At 45.2% G+C, this 18,651-nt stretch overlaps 1 protein-coding gene across 1 annotated transcript; it reads right to left on the reverse strand.

The window, feature by feature from the left end:
• Positions 1-947: 947 nt before the first annotated feature.
• Positions 948-3,005, reverse strand: LOC123079086 (protein NUCLEAR FUSION DEFECTIVE 6, mitochondrial). The gene is made up of 3 exons (XM_044501761.1): positions 2,735-3,005; positions 2,526-2,647; positions 948-1,192 (listed from the first exon to the last, which is right to left on the reverse strand). Exons 1-3 carry the CDS (start codon positions 2,896-2,898, stop codon positions 1,173-1,175), a joined length of 306 nt encoding a protein of 101 aa, XP_044357696.1. The 5' UTR covers positions 2,899-3,005; the 3' UTR covers positions 948-1,172.
• Positions 3,006-18,651: the final 15,646 nt, after the last annotated feature.

Raw genomic sequence — 18,651 nt, forward strand, 5'->3', positions numbered from 1 at the left:
ATGAGTGAGGTAGAGTCGCATTGTTGAAGAAAGCGAAAAAAAAGGATGCTGATGTGGCTTGCTTGTGGCTCTTTCTTCTATTGGCTAGTCTCAGGCATGATTGTTTCAATTTCTTTTGAAAAGCAAGTGCGGCTCAGTCATAAGTGTTAGTAATAGCATGAAGTAAGTTGTCGGTTCCAAGAGAGCATAAAAAGATCCGGTCGCAAGAAAAGTCTCATAATCAAAAACTTTGTATCAAGTACACAAAAAGTTACGGAAATAATAAAAGAGCAAACCCGAATAAGTAAGATAACCTTTTGACTTATACCCATGTTATGATGGAAATAGAAAAACTTGTCTTGGAACTTTAAAATATATGATACCATAAGTTTATCCAGCTTTTGTATACAATTCAAATTGTCCATTAGTTTTATTTTCTGAAGATGTGTCACAAATCAAACTCAGCCTTGTAAACATTGCCACAATTAAAAATGCTATTTTTATAAGTGAAAGAGTAAATTCCCCCTGGTTTTGCGGTATTTCAAGATTTAATTCACCATCAGTTAGACTAAACATATGAGCCATGTGATGTAGACAGTTATATCATTGTGAACTTTTTTTGAATATAAATTCAATGGCATAAATTTTTATGGCATGTAACCCGCATTTCATTGATCTTGAACCCTGAAACGTGTGGGCAGACTAGACACAGATTTCTTAATACAAAAATATTGAATTTGAAATAAAGGCAATCTCTAGCCTATAGTATTCGGCACTGACTGTGATCGGCATATCCACTGAAAATCAAATCAGTCAGTGTACGCTGAAAGAGAGTCCATATTCATGCAAATGATTTGGTGTATCACTTTCCATTGAGCTATGTAACTGCCGTTATGAATTGAGTATGTTTAGGATTCCATGATGCATTCAGGGCGAAGAATCATAAAATGCATCAGATAAACAAAAACTGGTATCATGAAACAAGGTTACTTAAAAGTTGCCATGAATATCATCACAGGGCAATAAGATGACTGGCACACCATGTCATCATAAGTTTTAAGCGGTGAGACTACAGATTCCATCAGCAAAAATCCAATGGTATAGTCCACAAGGCATGTAGCTAGTGTTATTGGAATCTGCCAGGGGAAGGCTAAACTGAAGACTCTTGTATGGTGACTGGAGCACCATTCTTGTTATAGAGGCGTTGCAAAACCTGAAGTTGCAAATGAGTGGGAAAAAAAGGGTCAGAACAAGAACACTACAAAAAAAACAAAGAGAACGTGTGGAAGTACCACTATCACATTACAGAAGGCCAACTACCAAAGTACAGTGGTTAAGGATGGCTTTTAGTGAAAGGCATTGGCAGGTGTACAAGCAACATAAAATTCATGAATCTTTCATCAGCAGAGATAGTATCAAGATGCTCCATACAATATCAAGTATCAATACAATATGACAGGCTTAATTACCAGTGTAGCATATCCATTTTGTAAGTTAAGAAATTCATCAAGTGATCAGGTGAACCAAAATAAGCAAGATGGAGCATTACTGACAGTCTATAACAACTTAATGGTTATTTTGGTATAAGGATTGCATACACCTTGGCTTCAACCTTTGGTTCTACATGCCATTGCCGTCTTTCGGGATGTCAGTTCTTATACAGTATATGCCCTATAACTATGTGCCTTGTCCTGGTATTGTAAAGAACATTAATAGATGATCAAGCTATTTGACCTGATCATTTAAAAAAAGATGAAATCAACCAAGCAAGAGGCATAAATGAGAGAATACATAACATTTTTCCAAAAGGAGAAAGCAGTTAACAAAATGCTTACAAACAGAAAATTGACAGGCCATACGCTAAGAGGAAGTAGCTCGACTAAAGAACATAACAATTACTTCCTCCGTTCCTAAATATAGGCCTTTTAAGAGATTTCATTATGGACTACATATGGATGTATATAGACGTAGTTTAGAGTGTAGATTCACTCATTTTGCTCCGTATGTAGTCCATACTAGAATCTCTAAAGACTTATATTTAGGAATGGAGTAGATAATTTCAAGGTTTGTACTCCCTCTGTAAACAATAAAATTCAGTTGAAGGTACATACTACATAGGGGCATGCATTTGGAGCAAGCCAGCAACAACGATAAAGTAGTGAATGCCATCCATTAACCCCAAAACAAGGACACACCAAGCGATATTAGATTAAAACTCAGGCACACACTGGCCACTCGCTTCCCACAACAACCATTCTACCTCAGGCATTGCTATGTTCATATTTGAAGTGCACCTTATTTCTGCCTGGCCATGAATAGCCGCCATCTCAATCATGGGAATGCAGATATATCAAAAAGTTCAAAACTAACGAAGCACTATTATGTTTAAAAGATACATCAAACTTCAAACCTAATAGTAGAAGGGAGAACAAAATCTAATTCTGACATAATTCGCTAGATGACTGTAGTTCGTTTTCTGAACTTTTAACATTTCCACGCCTCATCCAAGTCAAGGAGATCCAGCAAGACAAATTAAGTCATTTTACCTTCGGAGAGCCAACCCCAAGACCCGGGCTTAAGCCCGAGCATGGAGGTGAGCAGCGCCGATGCTGTCGCGCTGTGCAGCGGCATCAGCCCCTGCGCGCCGCCCAGCGCCGCCACCGGCACCCTGCACAACGAAGTCCGCGCCAAATCTGAGCAAACCATACTGTCCAAGCACGACCAATCCGAGGAAAAGAAACACAGAGGTACCTACCTCGAGATCGCGAGGCGCCGGCGCGGGGCGCGCGGCAGAGCGGAGGCTGCCAGCTCCGGGGACTGGGCAACTGCCGGCCTGGAAAACGTTCTGGACAGAGTAGATGGGGAAGGGGAGCGCAGCCCCGCGAGGGCTCGCCGCGCGCCGCCAGCCGCCGTCGCCATGGCTGGTGTGGATGGGCTCTAAAACCCTCGTCGTTGCCCTCTTTGGGCTTCTTTCACCGTTTGGACGCTGATGGCCTGTGAGACCTGAGTGACACTACAGGTGGACGCGGTCTATACGAGTGAGCTATGCCCAAATGTGGCCAAATGGGCTGGTGCTGGCCCGATAACCCACGTGCCCGTCACATGGTGAGCCTGGCCCGGCACATTATAATCAGGTCGTGCCGGCATGTGGCCCACCTAGGGCCATGCCTGGGCCGCGAGGCTGGGCACAAATGTCGGCACAACACGGTCGCTTACTTTTTATTTATTTCAGATTTTTTTTTCAATATATATTAGCCCCTCAAAACAGCTAGGCCCAAAACTGCCCAAAATTAAGCGGCCTGGTGGGCTAAACGTGCCGATGGGTTGGCCCGTTTCTTGTTGTGATGTGCTTGGGCCAACGAGTACGGCGCGAGTGCCTGCCCGACACGACCTGCGTATTAGGCGTGCCTGGGTGGGTCGCGTCGTGTCTGGCCCGTTTAGGCCAGGCTGGGCCGTGGCGGACCATCTGGCCAGGTCATGTGCCACATTCAGTGGACCAGGTCTATAGAATTATCAAAAGTGTCAGATTTTTTTCTCGACACGGACATCCTAGCAACTGTTGGATGCACTTCGTCAATCTTGACGTGCGATCTCATTGACACGTCAGATGCAACAAAGTGTTCGCTCCCGCGTGGTCAAGCGCAAACGCGTGCATTGCACTGGTTCTACCTTATCCATTCACTCATCTTCTCTCCCCCTTCTGACGAGAGGTAAGCTGCCGATTTCGGTGTCGACGCAGGCCACGGAGGAGACGAGACGAGCGGCGATAGAGACGAGGCTTGAAGCGGTGGAGATGATGTCCAGGCGGGTTGCGGCGGCATCACCGACTAGCACGGGTTGGAGGTGGTCTGGGAGCCACCGAAGGATCTCGATGGTGATGCATACCGCGATGTGTGTGTAGTTCCCTTAGTTCTCGGGGATATGGATGAACCTTGCTGTGTATAGAAGATAAACTGTTAATAAAGATATGCGATTCTCTGTTGAATGTTTGGTAATACCCTTCGTGAATGTCGTGAAGGGGCCCCACTCGGCATGTCCGCCGCAAAACCATGAAGCATATTGTCATAGTTGCAAACGCTAAGATGTTGAGGTAATTCAAGGTGACAGTAAAAACCTCTCTACGTCACATTTGCAATTGATAGGGGAATAACGGAGAACCCTTGGCGATGTTGCGTCCACGGGGAAACCCTTAGATACCATAGTGATAACCGAGCGGGGAAACTACAGTAGTGGCATGCATGGTATGAAGTCTACCCCGAGTAGAACGTATTCTGTACTAGGATCCGCTGTAAGGGCATATTTCTTCCTAAGTGGTTTTGGTGATTGATGACAATGCTTTTGCTGACTAATCGTGTGCATTGAGCATTTCAGATACCTCATGTATAGGCACAAGACGATTCGGTGCCCCTCGGAGCTTCTCGAGGACGGCATTTCTCTATGTTTCTTTTCGGTGGAATTGAGTCGTAGGAAAGCCGTACTATTAAGAGGGGGTCCGCTTCGGAAAGGTTAGGGTGGAAAGGAATCAACACGTACACATCTGTACCTTGCACCACCTTTCCTTACTTCATTAGAGCACCGGTTGTTCCCCTTGTCATTGCGAAGATGATGGCCTCCCAGTGCTATTGGTCTGTGGCTTGCGGTAGTATTGCTCAAGGGAGCAGTAGTACGCAGCTGGCCACGGTACTACTGCCCAGGGCAGCAGTAGTACCGTAAGTGCGGTAGTACCGCTCCTGGATCGCGGTAGTACCGTGGCCTCTGGCCCAGTACTGTGGCATGAGCGGATGTAGGGGCGGAAGTAATTTTTTCCTTCCGCACCCTACGCGGTAGTACCGCTCCCTGTGAGCGGTAGTACCATGCCGGATTTTTGCACTGACCGATACTTAGCGGAAGTAGCCACGGATGTAATTTTATTAGTCCGTACCTTCCCAGCCCAGGATGAGCCCCGCTGTAGGATCGAGAGATTATCTAGAGGGGGGTGATTAGACTACTTGACCAAATAAAAATCTAGCCTTTTCCCAATTTTAGTTCTTGGCAGATTTTAACAACTTAGCACAAGTCAAGCAATCAACCTACACCTGCAATTATAAGAGTGTAGCAGCGGAATGTAAAACAATTGCATATGAAGGTAAAGGGAGGAGTTTGAGGGAGCAAACGCAATGTTGACACGGAGATTTTTTATCCGTGGTTCCGATAGGTGGTGCTATCGTACATCCACGTTGATGGAGACTTCAACCCACAAAGGGTAACGGTTGCGCGAGTCCACGGAGGGCTCCACCCACGAAGGGTCCACGAAGAAGCAACCTTGTCTATCCCACCATGGCTGTCGCCCACGAAGGACTTGCCTCACTCGGGTAGATCTTCACGAAGTAGGCGATCTCCTTGCCCTTACAAACTCCTTGGTTCAACTCCACAATCTTGACGGAGGCTCCCAAGTGACACCTAGCCAATCTAGAAGACACCACTCTCCAAGAAGTAACAAATGGTGTGTTGATGATGAACTCCTTGCTCTTGTGCTTCAAATGATAGTCTCCCCAACACTCAACTCTCTCTCACGGGATTTGGATTTGGTGGAAAGAAGATTTGAGTGGAAAGCAACTTGGGGAAGGCTAGAGATCAAGATTTATGTGGTTGGAATGGGATATCTTGACCTCAACACAAGTGTAGGTGGTTCTCTCTCAGAAAATATGTATTGAAAGTGTAGGCATGTTCTGATGGCTCTCCCCACGAGTGAAGAGTGGGTGGAGGGGTATATATAGCCTCCACACAAAATCTAACCGTTACACACAAATCACCAAACTCGGTGGGACCGAATAGTTAAACTCGGTCAGACCGATTTAGTTCATAATGTGACCGTTAGGATTTTTGGTGGGACCGACATGTCAACTCGGCGAGACCGATTTCATTAGGGTTAGGGCATAACGTAATCTCGGTGAGACCGATTACACAAACTCGGTGAGACCGATTTTGGTAACAGACTAACAGAGAGTTGGTCAGGCAAACTTGGTGGGACCGATTCGCTCATCTCGGTTGGACCGAAACGTTACAAAAGGGAAACAGAGAGTTTGCATTGCAATCTCGGTGGGACCGATCGCTCATCTCGGTTTGACCAAAACGTTACGAAGGGAAATAGAGAGATTACAATCCCATCTCGATGAGACCGAGATCCCTATCGGTGAGACCGAAAAGACTAGGGTTTCTGGCAGTGGCTATGTCAACTGAACTCGGTGGCTCCGGATATGAAATTTCGGTGGGGCCGAGTAGGACTTTTTGGTTTGGGACATATGTGGATATGAGAAAGTAGTGGAGGGTTTATGGAGCATATCACTAAGCATTTTGAGCAAGAACCTCATTAAGCAACACCTCATCCCTTCTTAATAGTATTGGCTTTTCCTATAGACTCAATGTGATCTTGGATCACTAAAATAGAAAATGTAGAGTCTTGTGCTCTGAGCTTGAGCCAATCTTTTGTCCTTAGCATTTTGAAGGGTCCACTTTCTAATCCATGCCATGCCAATCATTGAGCTTTCCTGAAATATTTATCTTGAAATAGCATTAGCTCAATGAGCTATATGTTGTTAGGAATTACCAAAACCACCCAGGGATAGTTGCACTTTCAATCTCCCCCTTTTTGGTAATTGATGACAACATATAGATCAAAGCTTCGACAAATGATGAATAAGATTGAAAAACATCGTCGCTTTGAGAAGTATGTGATAAGCAAGAGCTCCCCCTAAATTTGTGCATTATTTAAGATTTGCTTTTGAATTCAAATGCACAATCGATTAGGATCATGGGTTACTCTTCCATGTCACATACATCTTGGTGGAGCGCTCAAAATGATAGGAATTAAAAACATGCACTCATCACCAAGCAAAGTGAATGATCATAAGAGGATATAAGATACAATATCATCCAACAAGCATTAAGGTTAGCATATGATCAAACACATGATCAACAAGTATCTCACAAGGACATAAAGTATATCACACAAGCACACAAATAAAGAAGTTTCAACCAAAGAAGCAAGAGAGATAAAAAGCAACACTCTCTCTCGAAGCCTATGATCTATACATTTTTCTCCCCCTTTGGCAACAAGTTACCAAAAAGTTCAAAAATGCATAGTGCTAAACGACTCTCAGGCTTGATCTTCGGGAGGCGGTGTAGAGAGAACTCCAAGGACGAAAGCTTCCGATGAAGTAGCTGGAGCTGGTGGAGTAGCTACTGGAGGTGGAACTGGAGCTGTAGCTGCTGGTGCTGATGTTGTAGCTCGAGTATCTGTCACGGGCACTGCAGCAGATCTTTGTCCTCTGGGCACTCTAGCAAAAGCATCTATGGTAGACTTGCCCTTCTTCTCCTCTGCCTCCTCCTGGAGCTGCTCAACTGCAGTTTGGATCTCAGTGACCTTCAGATCAAGATCATAGAACTTTGTCTCAATAATCCTTTCTAGGCTCTCCTGGTTCTGAGTCAGGGTGGCCAAGCCCTTCTCAATCCTCAGTGTGGACTGGATCAGATAAGCAAGTTGATCTTGCTTGCTCTTCATGAACACTTGAGATGCCTCTTCTGTGCTTGGCATCTTGGCAGCTTTCTCAGCTTTAGCTTTCTCTCTCTTCTCATGTGCTTGCACTGATGTGGGGTCTTCCTCATTCATTACCACAGTGTTGTTTTCAAATTCAGGGTATATGGCCAGATGTTCCTTATCCAATAGATAAGTCCCAGTGCCCATTTTAGAATTGATGAGCTCCTGAATTTTTTGGGCATACCCATAGCTTCTCTTCTGGTCAGCAACAGTCCTCTTGATTGTCTCAACAATCAAACTCATGACCTTGAACTTCTGTGGGACATCAAATATATGCAGCAAGTTTATAGCATGTCCTCTGATCATCTTGTGATCACCTGACTTGGGTAGCGGTGTGTGCCTTAGAATCCAGTTTATGGTAGGCAGACCAGACAACAAGAAGCGGACAGATCCAAACCTATGAGTCTCCAAAGCATCATCTGGGATCTCTCTGTACATGTGTGCCATGTTGTTGTGGTCTTTCTTCCTCTCAGCATAAACATCCAAGTCATCCTCATGTTCCCCGGGGGCATTGATAAGCTTGGCCCACTCATCAACTGTAGACTGGTACCCAGTACCCTCAGACATCCATACTATCCTTCCATCTGGATAGAATGAGCAGTGGAGTAAAACTGCATGATCAACTCATCATTCCATTTAGTGAGCTTCTGGGCAACAAAAGTGTCAACTCCACATGCCTTGAAGCTATCATACACACCAGGGAAGTGATCCTCATTCTCCTTGATGAACTCCCAGCCAACCCATCTCATGTCACACACTATGTGCTTCTTATCAAGCAGAATTGTCTCATAGAAGTCCTGCTGTTCCTTAGTGTGAAACCTGTAGTCCACAACAGTTCTTCTCCTGATAGCATATGGATCAGACTATCTCCATACGTCAGTCCTGCATCCCTCCTGATTTTCATGTTTTCTGCAACTGGATGTGCATCATTGTGGTCTGGGATCTTGGGCTTCAGCTTCCTTAGCACTTGAGCTTCATCTTCTTCAACAGCTTCAGGCACTGGGGCCTTGTTCTTCTCTGCAGCTGGAATGTTTCTAGTGCTTCTCTTGGGCTTCTGAGCTGGAGCAGCTGCCTTGGGAGCAGCTTTGGGCTTAAATGGAGCAGCCCCTATTCTAATTGCATCCCCCATAAGCTTTTGTGCTTTGGGTGCTGGTGCAGCATCCTCTTCCTCTTCTTCTTCTGAATCTCTCCTCATTGAGGGCTTGCCAAGAACTTTGGCAGTTGTGGTTCTTGCCCTTTTCTTCTTCTTATCCTCACCAGCTGCTTCTTCTTCAGATTCAATGGTGAACTTCATGGTTTCACCTGTGGCAACTTTTCTTGGCTTTGACATGGGCTGTCTTCTTGCTGGAGCCTTTGTTTTCAGTCCTGGCTTAGTTGCAGCAGCTATGCCATATTCCATTTTCAGTACCTTTTTCTTTGAAGTGGATTCATCTTCAACAGCCACATAATCCTCATCTTCTGAATTAGAAGTTCTCTTCTTCCTTGTCCTGGTAGCAGCCTTTGGCAAGTTGCTTGGTGTGCTCCTGCTGCCCTCATCATAGCTGCTGGAGGGATCTGAACCCTCACTCATCTGCACCTGCTGCTCAGACCTGTTCTGACTATCACTTTGATCAGACATCTCTGCAAATACTCTGACAGCAGACCCTGTGAATAGGTTATAGATGAGGTAGAGTAGATGAGCATCACAAAGTACAGGAGTTTTGCAAAACAGATGACTTAAAAACTTAGTTTTAGTTCTTCACAGAAAGCATTTCGGAGCTACCGATTTGTAAACTCGGTGATACCGAAGCAGCTTTTGGAACCTAAACTAGTGAACTCGGTCAGACCGAGTCACAGTTAGGTGGTACCGAGACTGCTAGGGTTTCACAGACAAATCGAACTCGGTCGCACCGATTTGCAATTTTCGGTAAGACCGAAAACACATGTGCCCTGGCCTAAGCCAAATCGGTGAAACCGATTTCTACAACTCGGTCGGTCCGAGATGAATTCGGCGGAGACCTAACCCTAAATTTTCAAATCAAAACTAATCTACTGGACGTTTTCGCTGGAAAGGATGATTTCAATCGTGGCAAGAATCATGGCAAAGCAATGTGCTAAGAATCAGAGTTATGGATTAGCACAAAGATCAAGTTCGTACCCTAGTTCGGCAGCGAACTTGCTACGGCGACAACGGCGGGGCAGATTGCCGTTGACGGCGGCGGAGGCCAGCGGCGGGAGGTCGCTGGCGACGAGAGGACGATCCGGAGACCCGAGGAGGCAAAGCAGGTTACGCGCGGGTGAAGAGGTTCAGAAAAATTTCCAAAATTTGGCCCGTCAGTATATATAACCTGACACTGTCGGTGTGACCGAGTGGAACGACTCGGTGGCACCGAGATACAAAACTGCAAGCAGTTACTGCAACTCGGTGTGACCGAAAGGTTCTAATCAGTTGCACCGAGATTGAAAACCTAGATCAACTAAGTGATCTCGGTAGGACCGAAAGGGATGAATCGGTCAGACCGAAATGCACAAAGAGGTTTTGTAAGTTTAAGTCTATGACGAATCGGGGACTCCGAGTGCTCCTCACACAGAGTGGTTCGAATCTGACTTGATCAAACTTTGTGATGTAGCATGAATAGAGTTTGAGACGAGGAAAGCATAGATAGCTAGAGGGAGTTCTTAGGCATTCTTGTCCATCCATTTGGCAAAAGAGAAAGAGCCAAACAATCAAAACAACAAATGGATGTCCTCGAATAAGTAAAATATGCAACCAACATGCTCACACAATAAAATGGCAAATGAAATATGTGACAAAGCATGCACAATCACTCTAGCATCTATCAAGCAATTTGGCGATGACTAGGTCATCTATATATGAGTATATTGACTTAGGAGTCAAACGAGAACATTTAATCATAGGTCATACTCATCGTTTAAGCACAAGTGGGGTTACCACTTTTACATAAAGCATTGTTGTGTTCACACCATTAGAGTTGCTTTAGCTCAATTGATTAGAGTAAAGCTCCCCCTAGATGTGATATCCCCCCTAAGAGGGATGAACTAACCTTGGGTTTTGTCGATGATGACTTCATGTAGGTGTTGAAGATGTGGATGCTCAATGTTGATGTAGATCACTCGGAGCAATCCATTGGAGTGAGTTGCACTTTCAATACCTACACAGGTTAGTCCCACAAGGAACAAACAAGGATATCCATAGACATAGAGTGATGTATACACAAGATATTGTCCATGAAAGCATTAGGTTACCTTGTCCCTTGTCTTACCAACAAGAGGGTTTGTGACTCCTTGAACTAGTGCAAGATATGGAAGTTGTTTGCACTTGTCCTCGCCAAAATGATAAGAGTGAAGTATGTTGGCGGAGTCACCCTCAAGAACTCTCTAGTTCTTCTTCTTCGGGATCCACACCATATTGATGGGAATCCTTGGAGTTGTAGTAGTACTTGATGAAGTAGAACTTGATGTAGTCTTGGGAACCCACTTGACCAAGGCCTTAGGTGCTTCTTCAAATGCATCAATTTCCTCTTGAAGCTTATCCTTGCCTTTTTTGCTTGTGGTCTTGTGGTGGAAGATCATCTTGAGCTTCTTCAAATGTATCACTCATCTCGGTTTGACCAAAACGTTACGAAGGGAACCAGAGAGATTACAATCCCATCTCGGTGAGACCGAGATCCCTATCGGTGAGACCGAAAAGACTAGGGTTTCTGGTGGTGGCTATGTCAACTGAACTCGGTGGCTCCGGATATGAAATTTCGGTGGGGCCGAGTTGGACTTTTTGGTTTGGGACATATGTGGATATGAGAAAGTAGTGGAGGGTTTATGGAGCATATCACTAAGCATTTTGAGCAAGAACCTCATTAAGCAACACCTCATCCCTTCTTAATAGTATTGGCTTTTCCTATAGACTCAATGTGATCTTGGATCACTAAAATAGAAAATGTAGAGTCTTGTGCTTTGAGCTTGAGCCAATCTTTTGTCCTTAGCATTTTGAAGGGTCCACTTTCTAATCCATGCCATGCCAATCATTGAGCTTTCCTGAAATATTTATCTTGAAATAGCATTAGCTCAGTGAGCTATATGTTGTTAGGAATTACCAAAACCACCTAGGGATAGTTGCACTTTCACCCGCCTTGCGATAGTACCGCTCCGGCGGTTCTATCGCTCGTTGCCTTGTGCAACAGGGCCTCACCTTGCCCCTGCCGTGCGAGCGGTAGTACCGCACTAACCAGCGGTAGTACCGCAAGCCAGTGCAGTAGTACCGCGGGTCTGTGTGGTAGTACCTCATGTCGCGGCCTGAGTAGGTGGGGAACGGTTGGATTTGTCCTCACCCTATATAAGGGGGGTCTTCTTCCCCAAGTTCACCACCTCTTCTCTCCCCAAGCTCCATTGCTGCTCAAAGCTCCATTTTCGCCCGATCTCTCTCCCTAGCCAATCAAACTTGTTGATTTTCTAGGGATTGGTTGAGAAGGCCCTGATGTACACTTCCACCAAGAGAAATTTGATTCCCCCCACTAATACCTTGCGAATCTTGTTACTCTTGGGTGTTTGAGCACCCTAGACGGTTGAGGTCACTGCGGAGCCATAGTCCATTGTGGTGAAACTTTGTGGTGTCATTGGGAGCCTCCAATTAAGTTGTGGAGATTGCCCCAACCTTGTTTGTAAAGGTTCGGTCGCCGCCTTCAAGGGCACCAATAGTGGAATCACGGCATCTCGCATTTGTGAGGGCGTGAGGATAATACGGTGGCCCTAGTGGCTTCTTGGGGAGCATTGTGCCTCCACATCGCTCCAACGGAGACATACTTCCTCTCAAAGGGAAGGAACTTCGGTAACACATCCTCGTCTCCACCGGCTCCACTCTTGGTTATCTCTTACCTTTACTTGTGCAAGCTTTTATTGTGTTGCATCCCTTTCTTTCTTGTGTGCTCGTTGTTGTTGCATCATATAGGTTGCTCACCTAGTTGCATATCTAGACAAACTACTTTGATGCAAAGTTTAAATTGGTAAAGATAAGCTAAAAATTGTTAGTTGCCTATTCACCCCCCTCTAGTCAACTATATCGATCCTTCAAATTGGTGTCACAACGTCGTCTCTTTATTAAGGACTTTGCCGTCCGTAGAGTATGGTTGACTCCGTAGACAGTGGGGAGGAGCACTCTGGTATGAATCCGTTCTCGTCTACGGCTGATGGGGGAACCTCGGTCTCCCATGCGGAGTTCAATGTGGCTTTGGACACATTGAAAACCTCCATGAAGACCGAGGTTGAAGGCATGTTCAACAAGTTCTTAGAAGGCCTTAAATTATCTACCGCACCAATGAAAGTGGGTGATCCCGCTAACAAGGTGACAGATGCTAACTCCCACAAGGGGGAAGCTACTAGTGAAAAAGTTCCTTTATCTTGTGGTAGAAATGGAAGTGGCATATTTGCCCATGTTGAACCTCCACTTACTTATGGAGGACCGGTTCCCTCCACTCATTTGAATCATGTTGGTCCTCCTCCTAAGATTGTGAAAAATGAGGATTTTGACTCTTGGGTCTATCGCTTTAAACGTCATTTAAATCATGTTAATACTAATCTTTGGAGAATCATTGAGCAAGGTTTCTATCCGCATGACCCAAGCAACTTCACCCTTAGAGAAGCCGCGGATCATCAATTCAACGAGAATGCTCTCTTCATCATCCAAGATGCAACTCCATCCGAAGATATTGCGCATCTCCGACCTTTCACCGTGGCCAAGGAAGCATGGCAACATGTTGTTTCCATTTACAAGGGGAGCGCAAGCATTCAATGCTCCAACTATGAAGTGGTGCAAGATGGAGCCGATGAGTTTGCAATGAATGAAGATGAAGAACCTCGTGAGCTTTACCGGAGATTAACCACTCTCGTAGTCTCACTCCGAGATCATGGGAGCAAGGATACGGATGACAATTGGATCAAGCACAAGTTTCTCAAGGCCATGATGCCTTACCATAAGGCCACGTCCTCCGTCATCCGTCAGGGGCCGGACTTCCACACCTTGTACTCAAGTGAAGTGTTGGATGAGTTTGTGGCGATGAGGTCTTGGACAAGACCGCCAACAATGTGGTGTTGCATTCTCAAAGAGCAAAGAAGCCCAACCTTGCCTTGAAGGCCAAGGCTAGTGTGGAAGAAGAGGATGAAGAGGAAGAAGAGGAGAGTGTAGGATTGAAAGTATGTCTAGAGGGGGGGGGGTGATTAGACTACTTGACCAAATAAAAATCTAGCCTTTTCCTAATTTTAAGTTTTGGCAGATTTTAGCAACTTAGCACAAGTCAAGTAATCAACCTACACATGCAATTCTATGAGTATAGCAGCGGAATGTAAATCATTGCATATGAAGGTAAAGGGGAGGAGTTTGGAGGGAGCAAACGCAATGTGGACACGGAGATTTTTGGCGTGGTTCCGATAGGTGGTGCTATCGCACATCCAGATTGATGGAGACTTCAACCCACGAAGGGTAACGGCTGCGCGAGTCCACGGAGGGCTCCACCCACGAAGGGTCCACAAAGAAGCAACCTTGTCTATCCCACCATGGCCATTGCCCACGAAGGACTTGCCTCACTAGGGTAGATCTTCACGAAGTAGGCGATCTCCTTGCCCGTACAAACTCCTTGGTTCAACTCCACAATCTTGACGGAGGCTCCCAAGTGACACCTAACCAATCTAGGAGACACCACTCTCCAAAAGGTAATAGATGGTGTGTTGATGATGAACTCCTTGCTCTTGTGCTTCAAATGATAGTCTCCCCAACACTCAACTCTCTCTCACAGATTTGGATTTTGTGGAAAGATGATTTGAGTGGAAAGCAACTTGGGGAAGGCTAGAGATCAAGATTCTTCTGTTTGGATTGGAATATATTGGTCTCAACACATGAGTAGGTGGTTCTCTCTCAGAAAATGAATGGTAGAAGTGTAGGCACGTTCTGATCGCTCTCTCCATGAATGAAGAGTGGGTGGAGGGGTATATATAGCCTCCACACAAAATCTAACTGTTACACACAATTTACCAAACTCGGTGGAACCGAATTATAAAACTTGGTCAGACCGATTTAGTTCAAAATGTGAACGTTGGGCTTTTCGGTGGGACCGACATGTCAACTCGGTGGGACCGATTTCATTAGGGTTAGGGCATAACGTAATCTCGGTGAGACCGATCACATAAACTCGGTAAGACCGATTTCTGTAATAGGCAAACAGAGAGTTGGTCAGGCAAACTCAATGGGACCGAATCGCTCATTTCGGTGAGACCAAAATGTTACGAAAAGGAAATAGAGAGTTTGCATTGCAAACTCGGTGGGACCGATTGCTCATCTCGGTTAGACCGAAATGTTACGAAGGGAAACAAAGAGTTTGCAATCCCATCTCGGTGAGACCGAGATCCCTATTGGTGAGACCGAACTGACTAGGGTTTCTCGCAATGGCTATGTCAAATGAACTCGGTGGCGCCAGATAGATCAAATCGGTGGGGCCGAGTTTGACTTTTGGTTTGGGACATATGTGGATATGAGAAAGTGGTTGAGGGCTTTTGGAGCATATCACTAAGCATTTTGAGCAAGCAAGCCATTAAGCAACACCTCATCCCCTTTTAATAGTATTGGCTTTTCCTATGGACTTAATGTGATCTTGGATCACTAAAATGAAAATGTAGAGTCTTGAGCTTGAGCCAATATGTGTCCTTAGCATTTTGAGGGGTCCACATTCCTAGTCCATGCCATGCCAATCATTGAACTTTCTGAAATGATCATCTTGAAAGAGCATTAGTTCAATGGGCTATATGTTGTTAGGAATTACCAAAACCACCCAGGGATAGTTGCACTTTCAATCTCCCCCTTTTGGTAATTGATGACAACATATAGATCAAAGCTTCGACAAATGATAATAAGATTGAAAAGCATCATCTCTTTGAGAAGTATGTGATAAGTACGGGCCCCCCTAAATTTGTGCATTATTAAAAATTTGCTTTTGAATGCAAATGCACAATCGATTAGGATCATGGGTCTTGGCGGAGCGCTCAAAATGATAGAAGGTAAAATATGCACTCATCACCAAGGCAAAGTGAATGATCGTATAGGATAGATAAGAGATAACATCATTCAAGCATAAGCATTAACGTATGATATGATCAACCACATGATCAAACAAGCATCTCACACACATATAAGGTAGCAAGCAAGCACACAAATAAGTATCAACCAAATAGCAAAAGAGACGAAAGAAGCAAAAACACTAGCAAAAGAGAGAAAAGAAGCAAAAACACTCTCTCCCGAAGCCTATGATCTATACATCCCCCCTTTGGCAACAAGTTACCAAAAAGTTTGAAAATGCATAGTGCTATGCCTCTCTCTAGGCTTGATCTTCGGGAGGTGGTGTTGAGAGGACTCCAAGGACGAATGCATCTGTAGAAGTTGTTGGAGCTGGTGGAGTGGCAACTGGAGGTGGCACTGATGCTGTGGCTGCAGGTGCTGATGAAGTTGCTCTTGTGTCAGCCATGGGCACTGCAGCAGATCTCTAACCTCTTGGCACTCTTTGAAAGGCATCTGTGGTAGCCTGCCCTTTCTTCTCCTCAGCTTTTTCCTAGAGCTGCTCAACTGCCGTTTGCATCTCTGGCACTTTTAGATCAAGTTCATAGAACTCAGTCTCAATGATCCTTTCCAGGTTCTCTTGGTTCTGAGTCAGGGTGGCCAATCCTTTCTCAATCCTCAAGGTTGCTTGAATCAGATATGCAAGTTGATCTTGTTTAGTCTTGAGATACACTTGAGATGCCTCTTCAGCACTTGGCATCTTTGCTGCTTTCTCAACTTTAGCTTTCTGTCTTTTCTCTTGTGCCTGTGCAGATGTAGGATCTTCTTCAGTCATGACAACAATGTTGTCCTCAAAATCTGGTCTCAAGGGTAGATGCTCCTTATCTAACAAGTAGGTGCCTGTGCCCATCTTGGAGTTGATGAGCATTTGAATATGTGGAGCATACCCACATGACCTCTACTGATCTGCAGCTATCTCTTGATTATTTCCGCAATCAGGCTCATGACTTTGAATTTTTGGGGCACATCAAACAATTTCAGCAAGTTGATGGAATGGCTTCTGATCATCTTGTGATCTCCAGATTTGGGCAACAAGGTGTGCCTCAAGATGGTGTTAATTGTGGCCAAACCAGATAACAGTTAATGAACAAAGCCTAGCTTATGAGCGTCCAAGGCTTTGTCAGGAATTTCTTTGTACATGTTGGCCATTGAGTTGTGGTCTTTCTTCTTCTTGGCATAGACATCCAAGTCATCCTCATGCTCTTCAGGGGCTTTGATCAATTTGGCCCACTCAGCAACTGTTGATTGGTACATAGTACCTTCAGACATCCAAACAATTCTGCCATCAGGATAGAATGAGATGTAGAATAGAATTGCATAATGAGCTTTCCACCTGGTCAACTTCTGGCCCACAAACTTGTCCACTCCACATAGCCTAAAGCACTCATGCACAACTGGAAAATGATCTTCATTCTCATCAATGTATTTCCAATCTGCCCACTTCATATCACAGACAATGGGCTTCTTATCAAGCAAGATGGTCTCATAGAAATCCTGTTGTTCTTTGGTGTGGAACCTGTAATCCACAATAGTCCTTCTCCTCACAGCATATGGATCAGTTTGTCTCCACAATCTGAGACCTGCATCCTTCCTGATGTTCATGTCTTCTGCCACTGGATGACTATCATCATGGTCAGGGATCTTGGGCTTGAGCTTCCTAAGCACTTGGGCTTCAACATCTTCTTCATCAATCTCAGGCACTGGGGCCTTGTTCTTTTCAGCAGCTAGAATATTTCTTGTGCTCCTCTTTGGTGCAGTCTTTGGAGCTGGAGCAGAAGCTTTGGGGGCAGTCTTGGGCTTTGAAGGGGCAACCCCAGACTTGATGGCATCCCCCATCAGCTTTTGAGACTTGGGTGCTGGTGCAGCATCCTCTTCTTCTTCCTCTTCATCCTCAGTTGGATCTCTCATCATAGAGGATCTCCCAATGACTCTGGCAATGGTCTTCTTGACCCTCTCTTTTCTTTTCTTGCCCTCACCAGCCTCTTTTGGTTCAAGAGTGGACTCAATTGTATCCTGAGTTGAGGCTCTGGCCTTTGACATCGGCACTCTCTTTGCTGGTGTCTTCTTGTGCTGACCTGGCTTAGTTGCAGCAGCATATTACTTTTTCAGCACCTTCTTCTTGGAGATGACCTCCTCCTCAGCAGCAACATAATCCTCATCCTCTGAGTCAGAATTTCTCTTCCTCCTTTGCCTAGTAGCAGCCTTAGGCAAGTTGCTTGGAGTACTCCTACTGCCTTCATCATAACTGCTAGAGGGACTAGTGCCCTCACTCAGGTTGACCTGCTCCTCAGACTTATTCTGGCTGTCACTCTGATCAGACATACTGGCACTGTAAACTGACAGCTAACCCTATGAATTGTTATAGATGAGATAGAGTGGATGAGCATCAAAGTGCAGAGATTTTGCAAAACAAATGCGTCAAAAACTTAGTTTTAGTTTTCCACCGAAAGCTTTTCGGAGCTACCGATTTGTTAAACTCGGTGACACCGAAGCAACTTTTGGAATCTAAACTAGTGAAATCGATCAGACCGAGACATAGTTCGGTGACTCCGAGATTTCTAGGGTTTCACAGAGAGTTGAACTCGGTCACACCGATTTGCAAGTTTCGGTCAGACCGAAAATTACAAGTGCAATGGCCTAAGCCAAATCGGTGAGACCGATTTCCACAACTCGATCGGTCTGAGATGAGTTCGGCGGAAACCTAACCCTAAATTTTCGAATCAAATCTAATCTAAAGGATGTTCTTGTTGGACAGGATGATCTCATACGTGGTAAAGAACATGGCATTTGATTTGTGCTAAGAATCGGAGTAAGGAACATCACAAAGATTCGAACTCATACCCTAGTTCAGTGATGAGCTTGCTACGGCGACAACGGCGGGGTTGAATTCCGTTGACGGCGACGGAGACCAGCGGTGGGAGGTCGCTGGCGACGAGAGGACGATCTGGAGTCCCGAGGCGGCAGAGCAGGACACGCGCGGGCGAAAGGTTTTGGAGAAATTTCC

This window comes from Triticum aestivum, chromosome 3D, assembly GCF_018294505.1.
Source record: "Triticum aestivum cultivar Chinese Spring chromosome 3D, IWGSC CS RefSeq v2.1, whole genome shotgun sequence".
Classification (NCBI taxonomy): Eukaryota; Viridiplantae; Streptophyta; class Magnoliopsida; order Poales; family Poaceae; genus Triticum; species Triticum aestivum.

Bases quoted from the DNA above. Each gene is read 5' to 3' on its own strand.
- LOC123079086 (XM_044501761.1), bottom strand. From the start codon at position 2,898: ATGGCGACGGCGGCTGGCGGCGCGCGGCGAGCCCTCGCGGGGCTGCGC. The intron at 2,648-2,734 runs GTAGGTACCTCT...TTCGTTGTGCAG, and splicing joins CGGCGCCTCGCGATCTCGAG to GGTGCCGGTGGCGGCGCTGG. The intron at 1,193-2,525 runs GTAAAATGACTT...TTGCAACTTCAG, and splicing joins TTGGGGTTGGCTCTCCGAAG to GTTTTGCAACGCCTCTATAA.